At 37.7% G+C, this 20258-nt stretch overlaps 1 protein-coding gene across 3 annotated transcripts; it reads left to right on the top strand.

Moving 5' to 3' along the window:
• The first annotated feature begins 429 nt into the window (after positions 1 to 429).
• Positions 430 to 17783, top strand: LOC131644755 (uncharacterized). Of its 3 annotated transcripts, none has more exons than XM_058915342.1 (3): positions 430 to 2525; positions 2736 to 13232; positions 15684 to 17783. In XM_058915342.1, exon 3 carries the CDS (start codon positions 15689 to 15691, stop codon positions 17684 to 17686), a length of 1998 nt encoding a protein of 665 aa, XP_058771325.1. In that variant the 5' UTR covers positions 430 to 2525; positions 2736 to 13232; positions 15684 to 15688; the 3' UTR covers positions 17687 to 17783. The 3 variants fall into 3 exon arrangements, with proteins under 3 accessions (XP_058771325.1, XP_058771324.1, XP_058771326.1); XM_058915341.1 differs by having other exon boundaries at positions 430 to 1629; positions 2377 to 13232; XM_058915343.1 differs by having other exon boundaries at positions 431 to 10871; positions 11145 to 13232.
• Positions 17784 to 20258: the final 2475 nt, after the last annotated feature.

The raw sequence follows: 20258 nt of genomic DNA on the forward strand, positions 1-20258 counted from the left end.
ATTTAGGGGCCTTCCAGTATTTAATAACTCTTCGATCGGAACGACGCGAGGTCTACACACCCTCTTGTCACCCAATCAAAGGTAATTAAATAGGGGCAGCTGTCATACCCCAAAATTTACCTCCCACACTTCTCTCATAACAAAGGCAAGTTCAAATCTCAAGACATGGCTCATTTAAATGATCCAGATAATTCACAGTCAATTGATTCAAACTGAAAGGTCAATCACAATCAAGGCATGATTCAAACCATAATCATTGGGCAAACATCAAGTATGGGGTGCTGTCATACCCCAAAATTTGCCCTCTAGATTTTGTTTTTTTTTTTTATTTTTTTTTTATTATTAGCGTAAGCTTTGCATATCATTTGCATCTTGTCATTAGGATATTACTTAATTTTGCATTTTTTGCATTTATTCAAAAAACCGAAAAAATATATACTTAGGATCATGTTACGCATTTGGTTTATTTTTACAATTTGATAACATTTTTTATTCGTTCTACTTATTTTCTTAGATTTATAATTTTTATTCTTAATTCATTTTAAATTTGATTTGAATTTTGAGTTAAAATTAATAAATCATTTTTTGTCATATTTTATTATTTGTTTTGGGTTTCTTTTATTTTAATTAGTTGGTGCAATAGAGAAAGTCCTTGGTCCATTTTGTGGAAGGCCCTTTGGTGTGGAAAACCCTATTTTGAGTACTATAAAAGGAGGATTTTGTCATTGAGTAGGGGATCGGAACCTATTCTCTCCCACTAACCCTATTTTCACTAACTCTCCCATCCACATACAAATTCCCATACAAATCATTATTTTTAGAAAAGAGGCTCTCACGTACAAACCCACCCCTATTCTTTATCACCTCCTAAGGATATAATGCATACTCTCATGGAGAAAATTCATATAACCCTCCCTTCAATCTAATTTCCTCCAATAGACCACTACTGTACATCAACAATAACAACACAATAACGAAGCCGCTCTTTCAATGCTACAAACACGCGCTACCGGCAATTTGAGGAATAACAATCACGTAACAACCGCGATGAAAAAGTGAATTAATCGCAGGCAATTTCCAAATTCACAAAGAGAAAGATAAAGCAGAGAGATGCGGGATTCTGTAGAGCATCGTCGCCAAGTCGGTAACATCGTAACTGTGTGATCTTAGCTTTTTCTCCTATATACAATCCTGTTACCATATTTGTGTTATCACTTGTGCCTTTACTATATTTCTATCTGTGATTTGTTATCTGTGATTTGTTCAATTGTTCTCTTGATGCATGATTGTTTCCAATTTGAGTTTGGAGAAGTAGGAGATTTGGGACGGAATCGTTCATAGCCTCAAACCTCCGTCCATACGAACTCCACCTTCCGCAGTGAAAAAGCCATAGCAGATTCACAACAGCACCTGCGAGAAGAAGATGAACAGAGGTGAAGCCGCACCACTACACCACCGCCCCTGTGCACTGTTCGAAGATCCAAAAGGACCGAACCGAAATCGCAGATCCACCGTTCGACTACTGAACGACCTCCGACGCGCAACCGAACGGCCTTCCCTTTCATCGAACTCTTCTCCGATCCAACCTCCCAACAACCAACCATCACAACTCCGACATCAACCAAATCGGTAAACTCGTTGGCAAACTTATCTTTGTATGGTGTGGGTCGATATGCCTTTCATGATATACGCTTTTGTTCACAAAAATTGCGTTGTTGATGTTGTCTTTCTCAATTGATATGCGATGATGTCTTTGTTTGTGTTTACATGGTGCGTAATTTGGGTTGTGAGGAGGATTAGATTTGTTTTTGTTTTCTGTAAGCCAAGAAAGGAGTTGGGTTTCTTGCGTTTTATTTTTGCTTTTCCTAATACTGCTATGTTGTTGTTTCATTTGTTTCAAGTGCAATTGGATATACCATGTGTCATGTAGCCATTGGATGAACCCTAAGGTTGAAAAGTCAAAACTCTTAAACTGAAACACACGTTTTTGGCTTGCTTCACATTCTGTTTTTTTTACTGACCATTGCATCTTGGTTGAAAATTATAGTATAAAAGTTTTTTTTACTATTTTTCATAATTTAAAGTAGTTAGTATAGTCTAAATTTTAGATATTGAGTTAGATAATCTTGGTTACTTTACTTAATTAGCTTTATTATTTATTTAATTTGAGTTTTATTTTCTATATAAAAAAAATATATAAAAAATGTTAGTTTAGTTTCTATTATTAAAAATACAAAATATGTCATTCATTTTTAATTTTCTTTTTAGATTTAAAGTGTTTAGTGTTATATTTTTAGTTAATCTTCATTGTTAATTGTTAGTATTTCTTTCACGCATCATTTTACATATATTACTCACATTTTCTTGTATTGTGAGGTACATTCGAGCTGTTCATCTATTCTTGTGGATATTCACAAATTCATCTTCAATCTCCTCCATTGAGTCTCGCTAATTCCAGATCTAAAGGACCAGAACGCACTGCTCTTCAAATACGCTCCGAATACGCGCCTGATTCAAAAACCAAAGTTAAGTACTCAGTTTAATTTAATTTAAATTATATTTGATTTATATTTTAAATTAGGGTTTGTTTCGCCTTCATCCTTTCCTGCCTTGTTTCTTCTCCCTATTCTATTTTTAATTTATTATTCTATTTTCTTTTGTAGTTAATGAGGTTTGCCCTCGAATTTGATAATGCACTCACTATATGTTTTCTGTCTTGTCTTTTTCCTTTTCAGGTTTATCAATTGCCAAAGCTACGTCATTGGTAACCCTAAACCTCATTTTATTTTATGCCTTTTATTATTATTACTTGTGTCAAACCCTGATAAGGGATCCGCTGGTTACAATTTCCCGCCCCCTTTATTGCTTTATATTATTGTGTGGTTAGTAATCTTAGGGAGTGCAAGCCTTAAATCAATGTAGATAATTAATTATAAGATAATTTTCTGAATATAATCACGTGATTGCTGCACACACGCACGCTTTTGGGGTAACCTCTCTGTTGCCTTGTTGCCTTGTTGCCTGTTGCCTGTTGCCTTTGTGTTTTTTGCAGAATAAGCCATGTCCCTCGAATATGAGGATACCTCAGCCATGCTGCCTCGATAACTAAAGGTCATGCGACCCTAAATGATGCTGCCTTCGATACACAAATATGACCTTGACCCTCGGAAGTTGCCCACGGAAAAAGGCTGAGGTATCTTCTGGCTGCCTACGAATAAGGCTTATTCTGATCCTTGCCTTAGACTACCTGCCCTTCTATGGCATGGGACAGTCTTATGGCAAAGGATGCTTCGATGACCCTTCAACCTCCAAACGAAAGGCTTCCTGCCCTCTTATGGCAAGGATTGACCCTTTCATTCTGAAAGGCTAAAAAGAGACCTATCATCTGAGTTTAAGGTAATTGCCCCTAATTGCCTTGCAATGCTCATCTTTAATATTCTTTCTCACAATTCTTCGAAAACTGGCTACGCTCATTTACGAGCTAAAGTCCGCTTTTTTCTTTCATCTATTTTTTTTCTAAAAAACAAACGAGCAAGCAAAGCAATTAAGAGCCCATGGAAAACCATGGATGCAAAGGGTGCCTTACACCTTCCCTTTGCATAAATTACCCCCCGAACTCAGATTTCTTTAAAAGGTTTTTTTCTGTTTCTTTTAGCCTTTCCGAACCTGTTTGGATAAAATAAAAGTCGGTGGCGACTCTTGCTTACCGCGACATTTCGATCGATAAAAAGTCAGTTCACCGTATTACAGAACTGGCGACTCTGCTGGGGATTTTTCGATAAAAGAGGGGTTACCTTAAAAGTCTAGGATTCACTTAATTGTTTTCTATTGTTTGCTTTGTTTGTTTTATTTTTCAGGGGCATTTTGGGAATTAAATGAAGGACGAATCCTATTCCCGGATTCAAGAACACTTAAGATTAGGAGTGGCATAGTCATGGCGACCTCTTTCACATATGTGGGAGATGAGTCAATATGAAGTTCACACTTGAGTTAGGACTCTATAGCATATGCACAGCTTTCTCAAATGAGGGAGGTCTATGTATGTGTCTGTGGGTGCGCCGGAGCTCAAGGACCTTTAGTTACCCTTAACCCATCCTGGCCTTTAGGAACGTAGTGGGGGGACTACTCTTGACAAATGTTAAGAACTAGTCGCTACCCGATGCTACAATTCAGATAGGTTCTTTCTCAAAGTATCATTGCATGGTGCGAATGCATCATGTCCGAGGGTGCTTTAGAAGGGCTGACAATTCTGGATAACTTGTAGAACCCGTTGCTGAAATCTCCTTATCCATAGAAACACCCTTGGGAAGGACACCTGATCAGACTCCATGCAAGCCTTAAGCCAAAAATTGTGTGACTTGTGTGACTTGCATGACTTGTGTGACTTATTGTGTTTACTACTAACCTTCATTTCCTTGTAGGATTTGCTTGTAGGACATTTCGTCCTTATTACCTCATGCTTTACCTTTCTATTTCCTTGCAGGATTTGCTTGTAGGACATTTCGTCCTTATTACCCTATGCTTTACTTAAGGCATTGCATCTGCATGACATCATAACATTGCACATTAACTAACCCTTTCAAGGATCTTAGGGATTTAGGGCGCACAATTTCAGGTGCTCTTATCAAGGATAGAATTCTTATCTAGGGGCAAGAGGATTTATTTTCCTCTGGCCATTTGTCTTGCAAATCAAAGACTGAGTACCTAATCAGGAGGCAAGAGGATTTATTTTACTCTTGTCGTATGCCTTCCAGTTCAGAGACACCGTACCTATCAAGGGGCAAGAGGATTTATCTTCCTCTGGCCACATACCTTCCGATTCAGAGACTTAGTACCTATCAAGGGGCAAGAGGATTTATTCAGAAGTATCCCTAATCAGAGGCGATGACCCACTCGATATGGTGAGCTTGATTCTCAAAGAAGGACATTCAAAGACAAAGACCAAGATTCTTCAGACGAAGAGGCAACTAGTCATTTCCTAATGTCGCAAACTAAATTTCCTAACGATCCTTGAAAACATTACATATACATTCATAAACATTGCATAACAGGTTTCCGCAATAGGTTCCTTTTCTCTCTCGCTGTTTATTTCAGCACAAATGGATCTCGAGCAATCAGCCTAAAATCTTCAGGCTCAGAACATCCGATCCCAAGCTTTGATTCTGAACTCAGTCAAGGGGCAATAAAAACTGAAGGCACTCCTACTCCTGGGTACAATTACAATGCGAGAAGTGCTTATTATTCGAATAACCCTGATCATGATGTAAAGAATTGTAGACCGTCGAAGCATATGATTCAAAATTTGATTTACAACAAGATCATTGATTTTAACTCACCCGAGGAGCCTCATATGGCTGATACTACAAAGACCGTGATGAAAGTAAACAATCTGATGGGGCATCTCTGAATCTCTACACCAATTCCACAACAACGACGCAAGCCAGATGCACCTAAGCGTCAATTCACCAAAGTCAATATGTCATTGGCTCAAGCATTATAAACATATGTTGAAGATCAGATTGATTACTCTGAGGGATGCTCCTAAGAACTCTAAAACCTCTGGCTATAAACTCAATGCGAGGTGCGCGTACCATTCCAACATTCCTGGACATTACAAAAAAAAAACAACTGCTGGACACTGAGGAATAAGATTCAAGATCTAATCGATAACGGGGAAATCAAATTCAACCCTCCTGAAAACTCCTGGGATGATCATTGCTCCTATGCCTAGTCATGACAAGACTGACTGACGTCTAGACGGACAAACTTTTGGATCATTAGATCTACTTTCATTTGCAAGTTTCTTTTCTGTTTGTTAAACATTTGAATCATGGTAGACATTATCTGTTTTAATAATCATCATCAGTGCATTGCATATATTTGTCTTGAATAAATTATTTCGTTATCACTCATTTTAAATTATGTTTTTACTTTGCATATGCTTTGTGATACTCGACTCCTGCTAAAGCTGTATGCCTTTTGAGGGAGGATGACGAAAACGATACCACAAAATCATACAGTATGCTTTTGAGCGGACTATGCTGACGATGTACAGGCATTGTTTCAATTCCTAAATAGTGGAGATATAAGGATGTTAATCCCTTGTCAACCCCTTTGAGCCTAAGAAGTAGAAGTTTCTTTCTTGTGCTAATTAAAACCCTTGATCATAACCTGGGGCAGGGTAGTTCTCAGTTAATTTGGTTGTGCATTCTATTTTAAGAGAATCATTCAGTACACCTTTCAACAAAGGTTTCAATCACAAGCGTTCATCCGCACACACCAAAGAAGTGTTGGGGACGTCAATCAAAAGACAATGACGGTTCATCAATCATCCAAACGAGGCAGTCAATATCTTTCAAAAAAAAAAGAGAAAAAATGAAAAAACATACATACAAAGAAAAGCCTGTTAAGTCAAAAATCAAAAAGAAGACTTAGGCAGAAGTCAAGGCATCCCGCTGACTGTAAGCTCAAAATAGACAGTTCAGGCAAAAGTTAGGGATATCAAAAAGATGAAAAGAGAAGTCAATAAATTCCTGAACAACACAATGTTGTGACTACCAAAAGGAAGAAGTGACTGCCACCTCAAAAGTGCTCTTTGCTTGTGAACCATCGTCATTATCAAAGGTGCAAATCCAGAAGGCTCTTGGAACCTGAATGCATAGGTTGAATTAACTGAATTTATGACTGAAGATAATCATGAAGAGGGGTGGGTACAATCAAATTTTGAGCCATTATCCTTTGTTTCTTAAACCGTGAACCAAGCCACGTTACAACCCTTGAAAGTCCTAACTGAAGCATGGTTAGTTCGAAAGCATACTGTCACCAAAAGGTATCCTGACTCCTTAAGGTTTACCAAAAATGCTGAGTCGATATCCCATTTTTTACAAACATCATGTTTTTACAAATATCATGCTTTTACATCTCCTGTTTTAATGTTTTCCAAAAAACTCAAGACAAACGTATGCATTGCATCTCATGATTTCATTATTAAACATGTTCTGCTACATAATTTCAAATGTTAGCATCGGAAAGAACTTGCACAGGGTCGACTAATGACTAAAAGTTATCCCGACAAACAAGATTACTCCGAGAAGCAATGTCTCTACGAATACATGGGGCATGACACATTATTCCCACGATCAATATGGGGCAATCAAGTCAAGATTCCGAGAATCTCTCATGGATGCTCGAACAATCAGGGGCATGCATCCAAGTATATCTAAAAGCTACTCCCCAATCAACGTGAGACATTGTCACGAGCCTATGATTACTGGGGGCATATCGCCCATATTGAACATCTCATAAAGTCCTCGCGAGGCGAATCTTTCCAAAGTTCCTGCTAACTGGGGCAAATCTATGCAAGTCTAGTTTGACATCTTGATCAATACTCAGTGGTGTGTCCTAATCAATACAAATCCAGGAATGGTAGTTACTATAATACTGGGGGCAATGTTCAAGGCATCCATGCCTTCCCACAACTCTGGCTTCACAAGATCATATCCCCACAGAGTAATCATTAAGAAGATATCTTCAAACATACTCGTCCCGACAAAGACATGGCTCCCCAACAGAGCTTACATATTCAACACTACCGGTCATCCAACATGTTGCTCTTCTCCAACATGGTTTATCTCTAAATCAGGGTACATCAAACTACTGATCATCCCCAAGCAGAAACCATAAATCCCCAGCTGAGCATCTTCAAGACGAAATCAAACATCAAAAACACAAAGACCTGGAGATTTATTTTCTCGACGAAGATAACATAAATCACATTCGCATACCACATGACACAAACATACATCACATACATCACTGCATAACAAATCCATAACATATGAAGTTTCTCATTTATTTTGAGATACTCATTACATAAACACATGCATCATGACATAAGAAAACTAACCTCTACTTTTCAGGATACTACTACCTCTATTTTCAAGTATTAAGTCGACACCTTTGACGGTTCCTTAATATATCAAGAGTTAAGTCGACACCTTTGACGGTTCCTTAACAACACACTTCAAATATGAGTCGATACCTTTGACGGTGCCTCAACAATATGCTTCAGATATAAGTCGATACCTTTGACGGTTCCTTATACAATCTATCTACATATCTGAGTCGATACCTTTGACGGTGCCTCAATGATATGCTTCAGAGTTAAGTCGATACCTTTGACGGTTCCTTAACAACCCACATCAAGAGTTAAGTCGACACCTTTGACGGTTCCTTAACGACATACTTCAGATATAAGTCGACACCTTTGACGGTTCCTTATACAATCTATCCGCATATCTGAGTCGATACCTTTGACGGTGCCTCGACAATATGCTTCGAATTTAAGTCGATACCTTTGACGATTCCTTAAATAACCCAACACAGATTTGAGTCGATACCTTTGACGGTTCCTCAACATTCAAAAGAGGGAAGACAGCAAAAGCAGAAATTGCGTAACAATCTATACTCTAACAACTATCAGATGGCATCTACAAGCCCATCTCCGACAAAAGTCCCTATTTCAGCTAGGGCAAATTTCTTGGTATTCTAGCGTTCAATCATCTTCCACCTTCAGATACCGACTGGCATACAAACCACTCTACATCTTCAGGTTTAAGATAATTGAACAGGGGCAGCTGTCATACCCCAAAATTTGCCCTCTAGATTTTGTTTTTTTTTTTTTTATTATTAGCGTAAGCTTTGCATATCATTTGCATCTTGTCATTAGGATATTACTTAATTTTGCATTTTTTGCATTTATTCAAAAAACCGAAAAAATATATACTTAGGATCATGTTACGCATTTGGTTTATTTTTACAATTTGATAACATTTTTTATTCGTTCTACTTATTTTCTTAGATTTATAATTTTTATTCTTAATTCATTTTAAATTTGATTTGAATTTTGAGTTAAAATTAATAAATCATTTTTTGTCATATTTTATTATTTGTTTTGGGTTTCTTTTATTTTAATTAGTTGGTGCAATAGAGAAAGTCCTTGGTCCATTTTGTGGAAGGCCCTTTGGTGTGGAAAACCCTATTTTGAGTACTATAAAAGGAGGATTTTGTCATTGAGTAGGGGATCGGAACCTATTCTCTCCCACTAACCCTATTTTCACTAACTCTCCCATCCACATACAAATTCCCATACAAATCCTTATTTTTAGAAAAGAGGCTCTCACGTACAAACCCACCCCTATTCTTTATCACCTCCTAAGGATATAATGCATACTCTCATGGAGAAAATTCATATAACCCTCCCTTCAATCTAATTTCCTCCAATAGACCACTACTGTACATCAACAATAACAACACAATAACGAAGCCGCTCTTTCAATGCTACAAACACGCGCTACCGACAATTTGAGGAATAACAATCACGTAACAACCGCGATGAAAAAGTGAATTAATCGCAGGCAATTTCCAAATTCACAAAGAGAAAGATGAAGCAGAGAGATGCGGGATTCTGTAGAGCATCGTCGCCAAGTCGGTAACATCGTAACTGTGTGATCTTAGCTTTTTCTCCTATATACAATCCTGTTACCATATTTGTGTTATCACTTGTGCCTTTACTATATTTCTGTCTGTGATTTGTTATCTGTGATTTGTTCAATTGTTCTCTTGATGCATGATTGTTTCCAATTTGAGTTTGGAGAAGTAGGAGATTTGGGACGGAATCGTTCATAGCCTCAAACCTCCGTCCATACGAACTCCACCTTCCGCAGTGAAAAAGCCATAGCAGATTCACAACAGCACCTGCGAGAAGAAGATGAACAGAGGTGAAGCCGCACCACTACACCACCGCCCCTGTGCACTGTTCGAAGATCCAAAAGGACCGAACCGAAATCGGAGATCCACCGTTCGACTACTGAACGACCTCCGACGCGCAACCGAACGGCCTTCCCTTTCATCAAACTCTTCTCCGATCCAACCTCCCAACAACCAACCATCACAACTCCGACATCAACCAAATCGGTAAACTCGTTGGCAAACTTATCTTTGTATGGTGTGGGTCGATATGCCTTTCATGATATATGCTTTTGTTCACAAAAATTGCGTTGTTGATGTTGTCTTTCTCAATTGATATGCGATGATGTCTTTGTTTGTGTTTACATGGTGCGTAATTTGGGTTGTGAGGAGGATTAGATTTGTTTTTGTTTTCTGTAAGCCAAGAAAGGAGTTGGGTTTTTTGCGTTTTATTTTTGCTTTTCCTAATACTGCTATGTTGTTGTTTCATTTGTTTCAAGTGCAATTGGATATACCATGTGTCATGTAGCCATTGGATGAGCCCTAAGGTTGAAAAGTCAAAACTCTTAAACTGAAACACACGTTTTTGGCTTGCTTCACATTCTGTTTTTTTTACTGACCATTGCATCTTGGTTGAAAATTATAGTATAAAAGTTTTTTTTACTATTTTTCATAATTTAAAGTAGTTAGTATAGTCTAAATTTTAGATATTGAGTTAGATAATCTTGGTTACTTTACTTAATTAGCTTTATTATTTATTTAATTTGAGTTTTATTTTCTATATAAAAAAAATATATAAAAAATGTTAGTTTAGTTTCTATTATTAAAAATACAAAATATGTCATTCATTTTTAATTTTCTTTTTAGATTTAAAGTGTTTAGTGTTATATTTTTAGTTAATCTTCATTGTTAATTGTTAGTATTTCTTTCACGCATCATTTTACATATATTACTCACATTTTCTTGTATTGCGAGGTACATTCGAGCTGTTCATCTATTCTTGCGGATATTCACAAATTCATCTTCAATCTCCTCCATTGAGTCTCGCTAATTCCAGATCTAAAGGACCAGAACGCACTGCTCTTCAAATACGCTCCGAATACGCGCCTGATTCAAAAACCAAAGTTAAGTACTCAGTTTAATTTAATTTAAATTATATTTGATTTATATTTTAAATTAGGGTTTGTTTCGCCTTCATCCTTTCCTGCCTTGTTTCTTTTCAGGGTTAACCTTAAAGGCACCCTATCAACCATATCAGATCAAATCAGAGCTAAGTACCTTCTCCCTATTCTATTTTTAATTTATTATTCTATTTTCTTTTGTAGTTAATGAGGTTTGCCCTCGAATTTGATAATGCACTCACTATATGTTTTCTGTCTTGTCTTTTTCCTTTTCAGGTTTATCAATTGCCAAAGCTACGTCATTGGTAACCCTAAACCTCATTTTATTTTATGCCTTTTATTATTATTACTTGTGTCAAACCCTGATAAGGGATCCGCTGGTTACAATTTCCCGCCCCCTTTATTGCTTTATATTATTGTGTGGTTAGTAATCTTAGGGAGTGCAAGCCTTAAATCAATGTAGATAATTAATTATAAGATAATTTTCTGAATATAATCACGTGATTGCTGCACACACGCACGCTTTTGGGGTAACCTCTCTGTTGCCTTGTTGCCTTGTTGCCTGTTGCCTGTTGCCTTTGTGTTTTTTGCAGAATAAGCCATGTCCCTCGAATATGAGGATACCTCAGCCATGCTGCCTCGATAACTAAAGGTCATGCGACCCTAAATGATGTTGCCTTCGATACACAAATATGACCTTGACCCTCGGAAGTTGCCCACGGAAAAAGGCTGAGGTATCTTCTGGCTGCCTACGAATAAGGCTTATTCTGATCCTTGCCTTAAACTACCTGCCCTTCTATGGCATGGGACAGTCTTATGGCAAAGGATGCTTCGATGACCCTTCAACCTCCAAACGAAAGGCTTCCTGCCCTCTTATGGCAAGTATTGACCCTTTCATTCTGAAAGGCTAAAAAGAGACCTATCATCTGAGTTTAAGGTAATTGCCCCTAATTGCCTTGCAATGCTCATCTTTAATATTCTTTCTCACAATTCTTCGAAAACTGGCTACGCTCATTTACGAGCTAAAGTCCGCTTTTTTCTTTCATCTATTTTTTTTTCTAAAAAACAAACGAGCAAGCAAAGCAATTAAGAGCCCATGGAAAACCATGGATGCAAAGGGTGCCTTACACCTTCCCTTTGCATAAATTACCCCCCGAACTCAGATTTCTTTAAAAGGTTTTTTTCTGTTTCTTTTAGCCTTTCCGAACCTGTTTGGATAAAATAAAAGTCGGTGGCGACTCTTGCTTACCGCGACATTTCGATCGATAAAAAGTCAGTTCACCGTATTACAGGTGCATAACCATCATTTGATCAAGAATTGATCATGATTCCATTAATAGAAACTCAGAGATGAACAAATATAAAAAGGTTCAAATTAGGGTTTCTTAGGAGAAAGTCAACCCAACTATGACTGGGCATAACTTTCACATGGAACATCAAAAATTCCCTACTCAAAGCCTATTTTGAAGGAAATTGGATTCTCTACAACTTTGTGTCTCACAAGCCAGGGCTAGAAATGTTTCATTTAAGAGATACAAAGCAAAAGATTACAGGTCATTTTCAGGCATCCTTCAGAAACAGTTTTTTCCCAAAGAGAATATGGTCAAGATAAAAGCTTCAAATGAAAAATATGTTCCAAAATGGCTTGTAGAGGACCTCTTGAGGTTTCTAAAAAGTATTAGATCTCCCTCATAGCTTAAAAATTGAAGGAGATATGCTTGATCAAAGTCAGGTGATTTTGAGGGACCAAATGTGAAAAAAGGAGGGTTCAAAATTGAGATTCTTGCAAATGGGCCTACATTCTATGACCCAAACTTGGTCCACAAGCTATCCAAAACATATGCCATAAATTATATCATTTTATTTGATTTTACATAATTTTATTTCATTTAAAATTAATTTTTAATGATTTAATTAAATGAAAAATCAAATATTTGATAGAAAGTATATTTTGGGTGATTCTCAATCATAGTTTATGACCAAATATAATCATATTTTCGTGCATAAATTAAATGGAAAGAATTGATACAAAACAAGCCAAGTTTAGTAACTTAAAAATCAAGAAATCAAATCAATTTCTCAAACATGGAAAGATTTGATTCAAAGGCTTTTTGATTCTTTTCTTGACCTAATTCTATTCTCCTATAAATATACAACATAAGCCAGTGGACTAGGGGTGGAAAATCTGCAGAAGAGAGCACTTGCAAGAACACAAAAATTCTCCAAGAAACTCAAGATCGGTTTCCGGGAATTAGGTCGTTTCATTCCAATTTGAAAGTTGCAACAGCTTCGTTGAGGGATTAGGAACGTGTCTGGATAGGTGCACTACATCAACAACCCCAGAATACCCTCCGATTTGTCAAAGTAAGTCGTTTCATATCTTGGTTCGATTGGCATCATATACTCATGTTCATGTTGTTTTGATTGTATGTTTGGTTTCTCCTGATTGCTATGATTGATTCTAGACCGTTTGGTTGAGTTTTGCGCGCTATAGGGTGATCGGCCATTAGAGGCCGATCCAAGCTTTTAGGGTTCGTTTTGGGGGTTTCTTATGGGGATAAAATTAGGTCAAAATAAATATATGATCGAATTCGCATGGCTGAGACGAAGCGATTGCAAGTGTCGCGGAATATTTATGTGAGTGTATGGCCTATTCGTTATTTTCGTGGTTTGGTTTGCTGCGTAGAAAAACATAGCAAAATCGTAGCTAATTTTACCAGGGTTCAAGGTCTGTTCGAGGAAGATGATGAGGTGTCCTCATCCTATTAGCTTGTTTGAAATTTCGCGCGCACGTTTTCAGTTGTTCATCTGTTTTTTTTATTTATGTTATTGCACGCGTATATTAAACAGCATAAGCGCGCAGCTGGGTTGGTTGGGGGACGTTGGTTAAGCCTAAGGGTGTGGGTTCGATCCCTGCACCCTCACATATATTTTTCTGAATTTTCAAACTCTGATCCTATGCGCCTCATCACCATACTGCCACCATACGACCTCAGATCTCATCCTTTAATCCTCCACTAACTCAGATCCCACGCCCAGAATTTAGTCCCTATACCATGGTTCCTATTAACAACCACATACAATCAAAATCTTAATAAAATTAATAAAACTTTAATAATTTTTTTATAAGATATTTGTCTTTTTTTTAATATATTAATTATGTTAAAATTATTTTTAAGTAGAATAAAAATATGACATTTATATTAAATATTTTTAATTTGTTATTTGCGCCGATTAAATCGATTAATCGCTGTGGTTAACAATAAAAATAATTAAGGTACCATTTTAATTAAAATAAAATCCAACTAAAAATTCGATTAAATGGCTGCAACTATCTTATTGGTTGTGGTGATTAATCTTGCCTTATTATTTAATTAAATTTGTTATTATTTGTAGTCGTGTTAATCGATTATGAGAGGTAACAATATAAAACGCCAAGATTCATAAAATAATAAAATACAATAAGTTGTTATTAGTGATAATCGAATTAATCGATTTGAATTGGTAACAATGCAAATCCTTAATCTTTTAACTATGGTGATCAAACCTATTGATCATTGCGGTTAATTGTGCCAAATCAGGGTTGTACGCCCAAACCCTAATAATTCTAAAATCCATTCAAATTACAAGACAAAACAAACTGCGATAGGCTAACTAAAAAGCCTCTAAAAAAACCATATCAAATCAAATTCAAACTCTAAATGGCGTACAACCCCTCCCGAACTACGTAGACTCTGATCCTCCCTAAGGAGGTACGTAGGCACTTGGCAACAAGGCGAGTCCCCCTCTTCAAAATCTCAATCATGTCCTTATGATTTTGTTTGCCACATTTCTTTACAAACCCTGCCATGCAACCCTAATCTTTGATATATTAGCCTTTAGGAAAGGGCTGAGGGTGCCTAACACCTTCCCTCAGCCTGATTATAATAACTTACCCTCAATCTCTTATCTGCGTAGGGTTTCCTATTCGCCCTTCAGAATAGGTGGCGACTCGAAAGCTGAAATTTTTAGGGCAGGTTGCTACAGCTGGCGACTCCACTGGGGACACTTTTAGTGAATTATTATGCTCCTAAGGCTTGAGTGGGTTTAGGTTTATGGCTCGTAGTTTATGGTTTAGGGTTTGTGGCGCACTTTAGGGTTGGCAAGTTGCCACATTTAGGGTTTGGGGGGAGGTTTATCTTTTAATAAACATTAAATTATTTGGTTGTTTATTTGTTTTATGTTTTTTTATCTGCCTAAAAATATCTGCTTTTATTATTATATATTTGCTCTATTTCTATGTCGGTTAAACCTTAAATGTGGGAGTTAACTTTGAGACCAAAAGGGGACATGAATCGCCTTACGAATCTCACTGATAACTCCACTCGGAGTGGGTTAGGTATTTGGAAAGGTCCGAAACGAAGCTAGACTTTGTGGAGGGCTGGACTGGATACTTAGCTGATCTCTCCGGGAACCTACCCAAAAATTCGAACCTCATGGATAAAATGAGTTGTTCCAAAATCCGAAGAGACGAAAAAGTCTCGGAGGCTACGAACGACCCCATTAGACCTTTTAGAACCCCCGTATAAAGGTTGGCTCCCAAGAGCCCCCTACGTCGAACCTATGAACCTGGGTTCTTTGAAATACCATGCTTTTTTGCTTAATTATTTTTTATGTTTGTATTATTATTATTATTTTTTTTTTTGTTGTTATGTGTTTGCATGCATCATCTAATCATTTGCATTTTTCATCATGTCTTATCCACAAATAAAAATAATAATACACATATATATGTATATATATTTGGTAAAATGTATTTTGTTGGTGAATGTGTAGGAAGGATGAGTACGAAGGAGACAATCGTGCACTTTACTGTTTCTACTCCAGACATTAAGAAATTGAAGATCATCAAAGAAAAATTGCCATCAGGTGCTTTGGATAGGTTTGAGATTCGCTATGGTAATATCTTGGATTTGCTAAGGGTAAAAGTGCAAGAAGAAGCTATCACCGCCTTGGTACAATTCTATGATCCGCCTTTGAGATGTTTTACTTTCCAGGATTTTCAGTTAGCACCTACCATAGAAGAAATGGATGCTATGTTGGGTTTTTCGAGGATAAAAAAGGAATTCTATACTGGTGTGGGTAAAGAAGTTGACTTTTCAGATCTAGAAAAGGCTTTGGGAATGTCCGCTGCAGAACTAAAAGTTCATTATAAAACTGAGGGAGAAGTGCATGGGTTCAAAAGATCTTATTTAGAAAATCAAGCATTAATGTTTGCTCAAAAGAAACAATGGGACATTTGTGGACATGTGTTAGCTCTCTTGGTTTTTGGTGTTGTTTTATTGCCAAAGAATATTGACTATGTTGATCCTACCGCTATTCATGCTTTCACTTCTTTTAGGCTTTTTGACAAAGATCCAACTCCGACTATCCTCGCTAACATTTACTATGCTATTCATATGAGGTATGAAAGAAAGAGAGGAGTGCTAGTTTGTTGCGTTCATTTGCTTTATTCTTGGTTGACTTCCCATCTCTACAAAGCTAGTTGCTTTATCAAAGAATTAACTAGGAACGATTGGTCTCAAAAATTAAGGGCTCTTAAAGCGGACTCTATTCTATGGTATGCAAGAAAATTAAATTCAGATAAGATCATTTACAAATGTGGAGAATTCAACAATGTGCCATTGATAGGAACTCTTGGTTGTATTAATTATAATCCTGCTTTAGCACTACGTCAATTGGGTCATTCCATGGATAAAGAACCTTCCGAGCAACGTATAAAAGAATTAATTTTGCATGACAATGGGAAAGGTGAACCAAGAACATGGAAAAAGGTAATTCAAGCTTGGAGCAATGTTCAAAGGAGAGACTTTGGGCCAAAGAATGTAATTGCAAAAGCAGCTTATACCGCATGGGTTCAAGAAAGAGTTAAGAAAGTGTTGCTTCCTTTTGTTGTGGATCCCGCCTACAAGCCTGATTCTCCTGATCCTGTTCCTTTATCCATCGAAGAGATAGAAGGAGTCAGGGCTGCCCTAGAGGCGTCCCGAAAGGAGAAAGAGAAATTAGAACTTGATTTGCATCAACTTACTAATGAAAGGAGCCAACTACGCTTTGACCTTAAAGAGAAAAATCAAGAACTCCAAGCGATGAAAGAAGAAAATGATAGGCAAAGAAGTAAAAGAAAGCGTGCAACTGAAGGGTATTTAAGTGCTAATTTTAATTTAGAGGCTCATGATGAGAGGTTGGAGCAAGCTAATGCGGAAATTGCAAGGTGGAGAAGGCGTTATGAGAAGGCTTCCCATGACAAAGCAGAATCTGAGAAAAATCTAGAAGTTGTAATCTTTGAATTAACTGATAGGACTAAAGATCAAGAGGATGAAATAAGGAACCTCAAATATGATCTTCAAGAAGCCCTCAATGCTGGACAACAAGAGCACGCAAGAAGATTAACCACGGAAGAAGAACTTTTACAGCGCACTGGTGAGTACGAAAGAGCATTTCAAGCTATGGTATCACTTCGGGAAGTGTTCATGAGAGAAAAAGAGATACACGAGGCAGCCTTGAACGAAAGAGACTATTGGAAAAGACTCTACACAATTGTTTCTACGGCAAGTGAGCACGTGAGCATGGTTCCTAAGATGCTTGAAGACTATGAGAAATGTCGCGATGATTATGATAAGCTAGTCTTCTTGTGTAATGATTTAATTCAAGATATTCCAAAGAGTTTGGCAAAAGCAGAATCATCTCCTATCATCCTTCCCGAAGTAGTCAAAGAGTTCATGAAGCTTTGTAGAGATATGGTGGACAAGTTCCAAGAAGACATCCAAAGGCGTTCTTAGCTTTATGTTATTTCCTTGTTGCTTTTATTTCAAGTACTTTTAATTTAATTTATTTTGAGTATTTTAATTTCAGTTTCCTTTTCCTTTTTGTAAACCAACAATGGAGTTTCTTAGTATTTCCTTTCAATAAAGTGTGTTTCTTTTTCGTTACTCATCGTTTCTATAAATATTCACCAACCTTGTTTACCTCTCTAAAAAAAAACATATGTGTATATACATGTACAAAAAAAATATATGTAAAAAAAAATATATACATAATACATATGTGCAAAAAAAAAGAGGGAAAAATGTACATGTATATATAAAAAAAAAAAGAGAAGAATAAAAATAATATATAAATATATATGTGTATTATAATAGTGTGAATAAGACATAAACATTGCATAACCATATCATTCATAGCATGCATATCATATTTATTTTTCAAAACATTAAAGCAAAAAAAAAACTATCTTCATCTCCAGTCACATCATTGCAACTCAACCACAAATCAAGACCAGAGCTCAGAAGAAGAAAGCAATGGAACAACTAGAGCAGAATCAAGCCGCCCTTCGCGAGGAAATGACCCAGTTGAAAGGCACTGTGGAGGAACTCAAAGGAGGAATGACCCAAATGCTGAGCTTCATGAAGGATCTTAAGGACAGGCAAGATAAGGCCAAGGAGGTTCAGGGTCAGTATGAGGAGATACCTAACGATGGTAACCCGTTGTTAGGATATGTCAGAGGATTTGACCCTCACAAAGCAAATGCTCGCTCCTTTAAGAAGGTTACCACTACCCATGAAGAGGGAGAAGCCTCCCGAGAAGGGTTTATTCCTGCTATTCAGAAAGAAGGGACATCCCGCACAGTTCACATTCCTATCAATAATGAGGACTATCTGGACCTGCAATATGGGGAGACTAATGACACAGATCAAGTCCCGCAACCAAAGCTGAACTCTGCTAATTCTGGAGAAGATTCTAAGGACAGTGGACAAATCAAGGCATTGGAAGAGAGACTGAAGGCTGTGGAAGGGTATGATGCTTTTGACGTGGACACTTTTGAAATGAGCTTGGTCCCAGATCTAACAATTCCACACAAATTCAAAGTTCCGAACTTTGAAAAATACAAGGGACTCACATGTCCAAGGAACCACTTGCGCATGTATGTGCGAAAGATGGCTGCTTATGCTCATGATCAGAAATTAATGATACACTTCTTCCAAGATAGTTTAAGCGGAGCATCGGTGGACTGGTACATGCAACTGGAAAAGACTAATATCCGAAGCTGGACTGACCTTGCCAATACATTCCTTAAGCAATACAAGTACAATTTGGACATGGCACCCAATCGGATGCAACTCCAAAATCTGTCGCAAAAGAAGGAAGAATCATTTAAAGAGTATGCTCAGAGGTGGAGAGAGATAGCTTCCCGAGTCCAACCTCCCTTGTTGGAAAAAGAACTGGTGGATATGTTTATGGCTACACTACAAGGGCCATATTATGATAAGATGGTTGGAAGCGTGTCATCAGGATTTTCGGACTTGGTAGTCATCGGTGAAAGGATTGAGAATGGGATCAAGAATGGAAAGATACAAGGGGCACCATCTGGGTCCTATCAGGCGAAGAGGCCTACCCCCAACTTCACAAAAAAGAAGGAAGGAGAAACTAATGCTGTAGGCCATCAGGAAACTAGACCTCCTATGACATACCCACCACGACAAAACCGGTTTCAGGGAGGACCAAGGAGATTCGATCCACTACCTACTTCCAAGAAAGAGATTCTGAAATATTTAGTAAATGAATCCTTGGTAGAAGTTAGACCACTGCCTCCTCCTCCTCCAGGCAAGCTCATGCCCAATTACAAACCGAATGAAAGGTGTGAATTTCACGCCAATTCTCCCGGACACACCCTGGAGAAATGTTGGGCCTTCAGCCACATCGTTCAGAATTTAATTGAATCAGGGGCAATCGCCTTTGACAAACCCAATGTGAAGACGAACCCGATGCCACACCATGAAGGCGCTGTCAATGCAATAGAAGTTGTCAATGAGCAAGAGTTGGTTCAACAACGGAACTCCCCCATAGATGCACTTAAGAGGTATCTTCTTATAAAGGGGTTTATCCTAGAACATAACGAAGCTTTCAAAGACACTTTGCAAAGGCTCATGGATCAAGGATTGATCCAACTGGAGGAACACCCTGAGGAGGAATATGTGGCAATGGTGGAAAGAAACGAACCTTTAATGATACCTGCACAAGGGGCAAGGAAACCATTGATTATCCCATGCTCTAGACCACCAGTGATGATACCTACGCAAGAGCGTACCAAGATCATCCCAATCAGAGGACCATATCCTTTGGACAAGATGAAAGCGGTACCATGGGAATATGAGACCAATACTAATACTGCAGTATCAAGCATCGTTGGACCTGGAGGCATGACCCGTAGTGGGCGCATATTCAAAACTGCGCAAGTACAACCTACATCTAGTGGAAACTTGACACAAACTGGAGAACAAGCGGTTGAAAGACCAAGTGATGGAATTGAACCTAAGGACAAAGAGGCTCTTAATAAGGACGCCGAAGAGTTTC

The sequence above is a fragment of the Vicia villosa genome, linkage group LG1 (assembly GCF_029867415.1).
Source record: "Vicia villosa cultivar HV-30 ecotype Madison, WI linkage group LG1, Vvil1.0, whole genome shotgun sequence".
Classification (NCBI taxonomy): domain Eukaryota; kingdom Viridiplantae; phylum Streptophyta; class Magnoliopsida; order Fabales; family Fabaceae; genus Vicia; species Vicia villosa.

Excerpts from the sequence above, each read along its gene's own strand:
- LOC131644755 (XM_058915342.1), top strand. The coding sequence starts at position 15,689 with ATGAGTACGAAGGAGACAATCGTGCACTTTACTGTTTCTACTCCAGAC.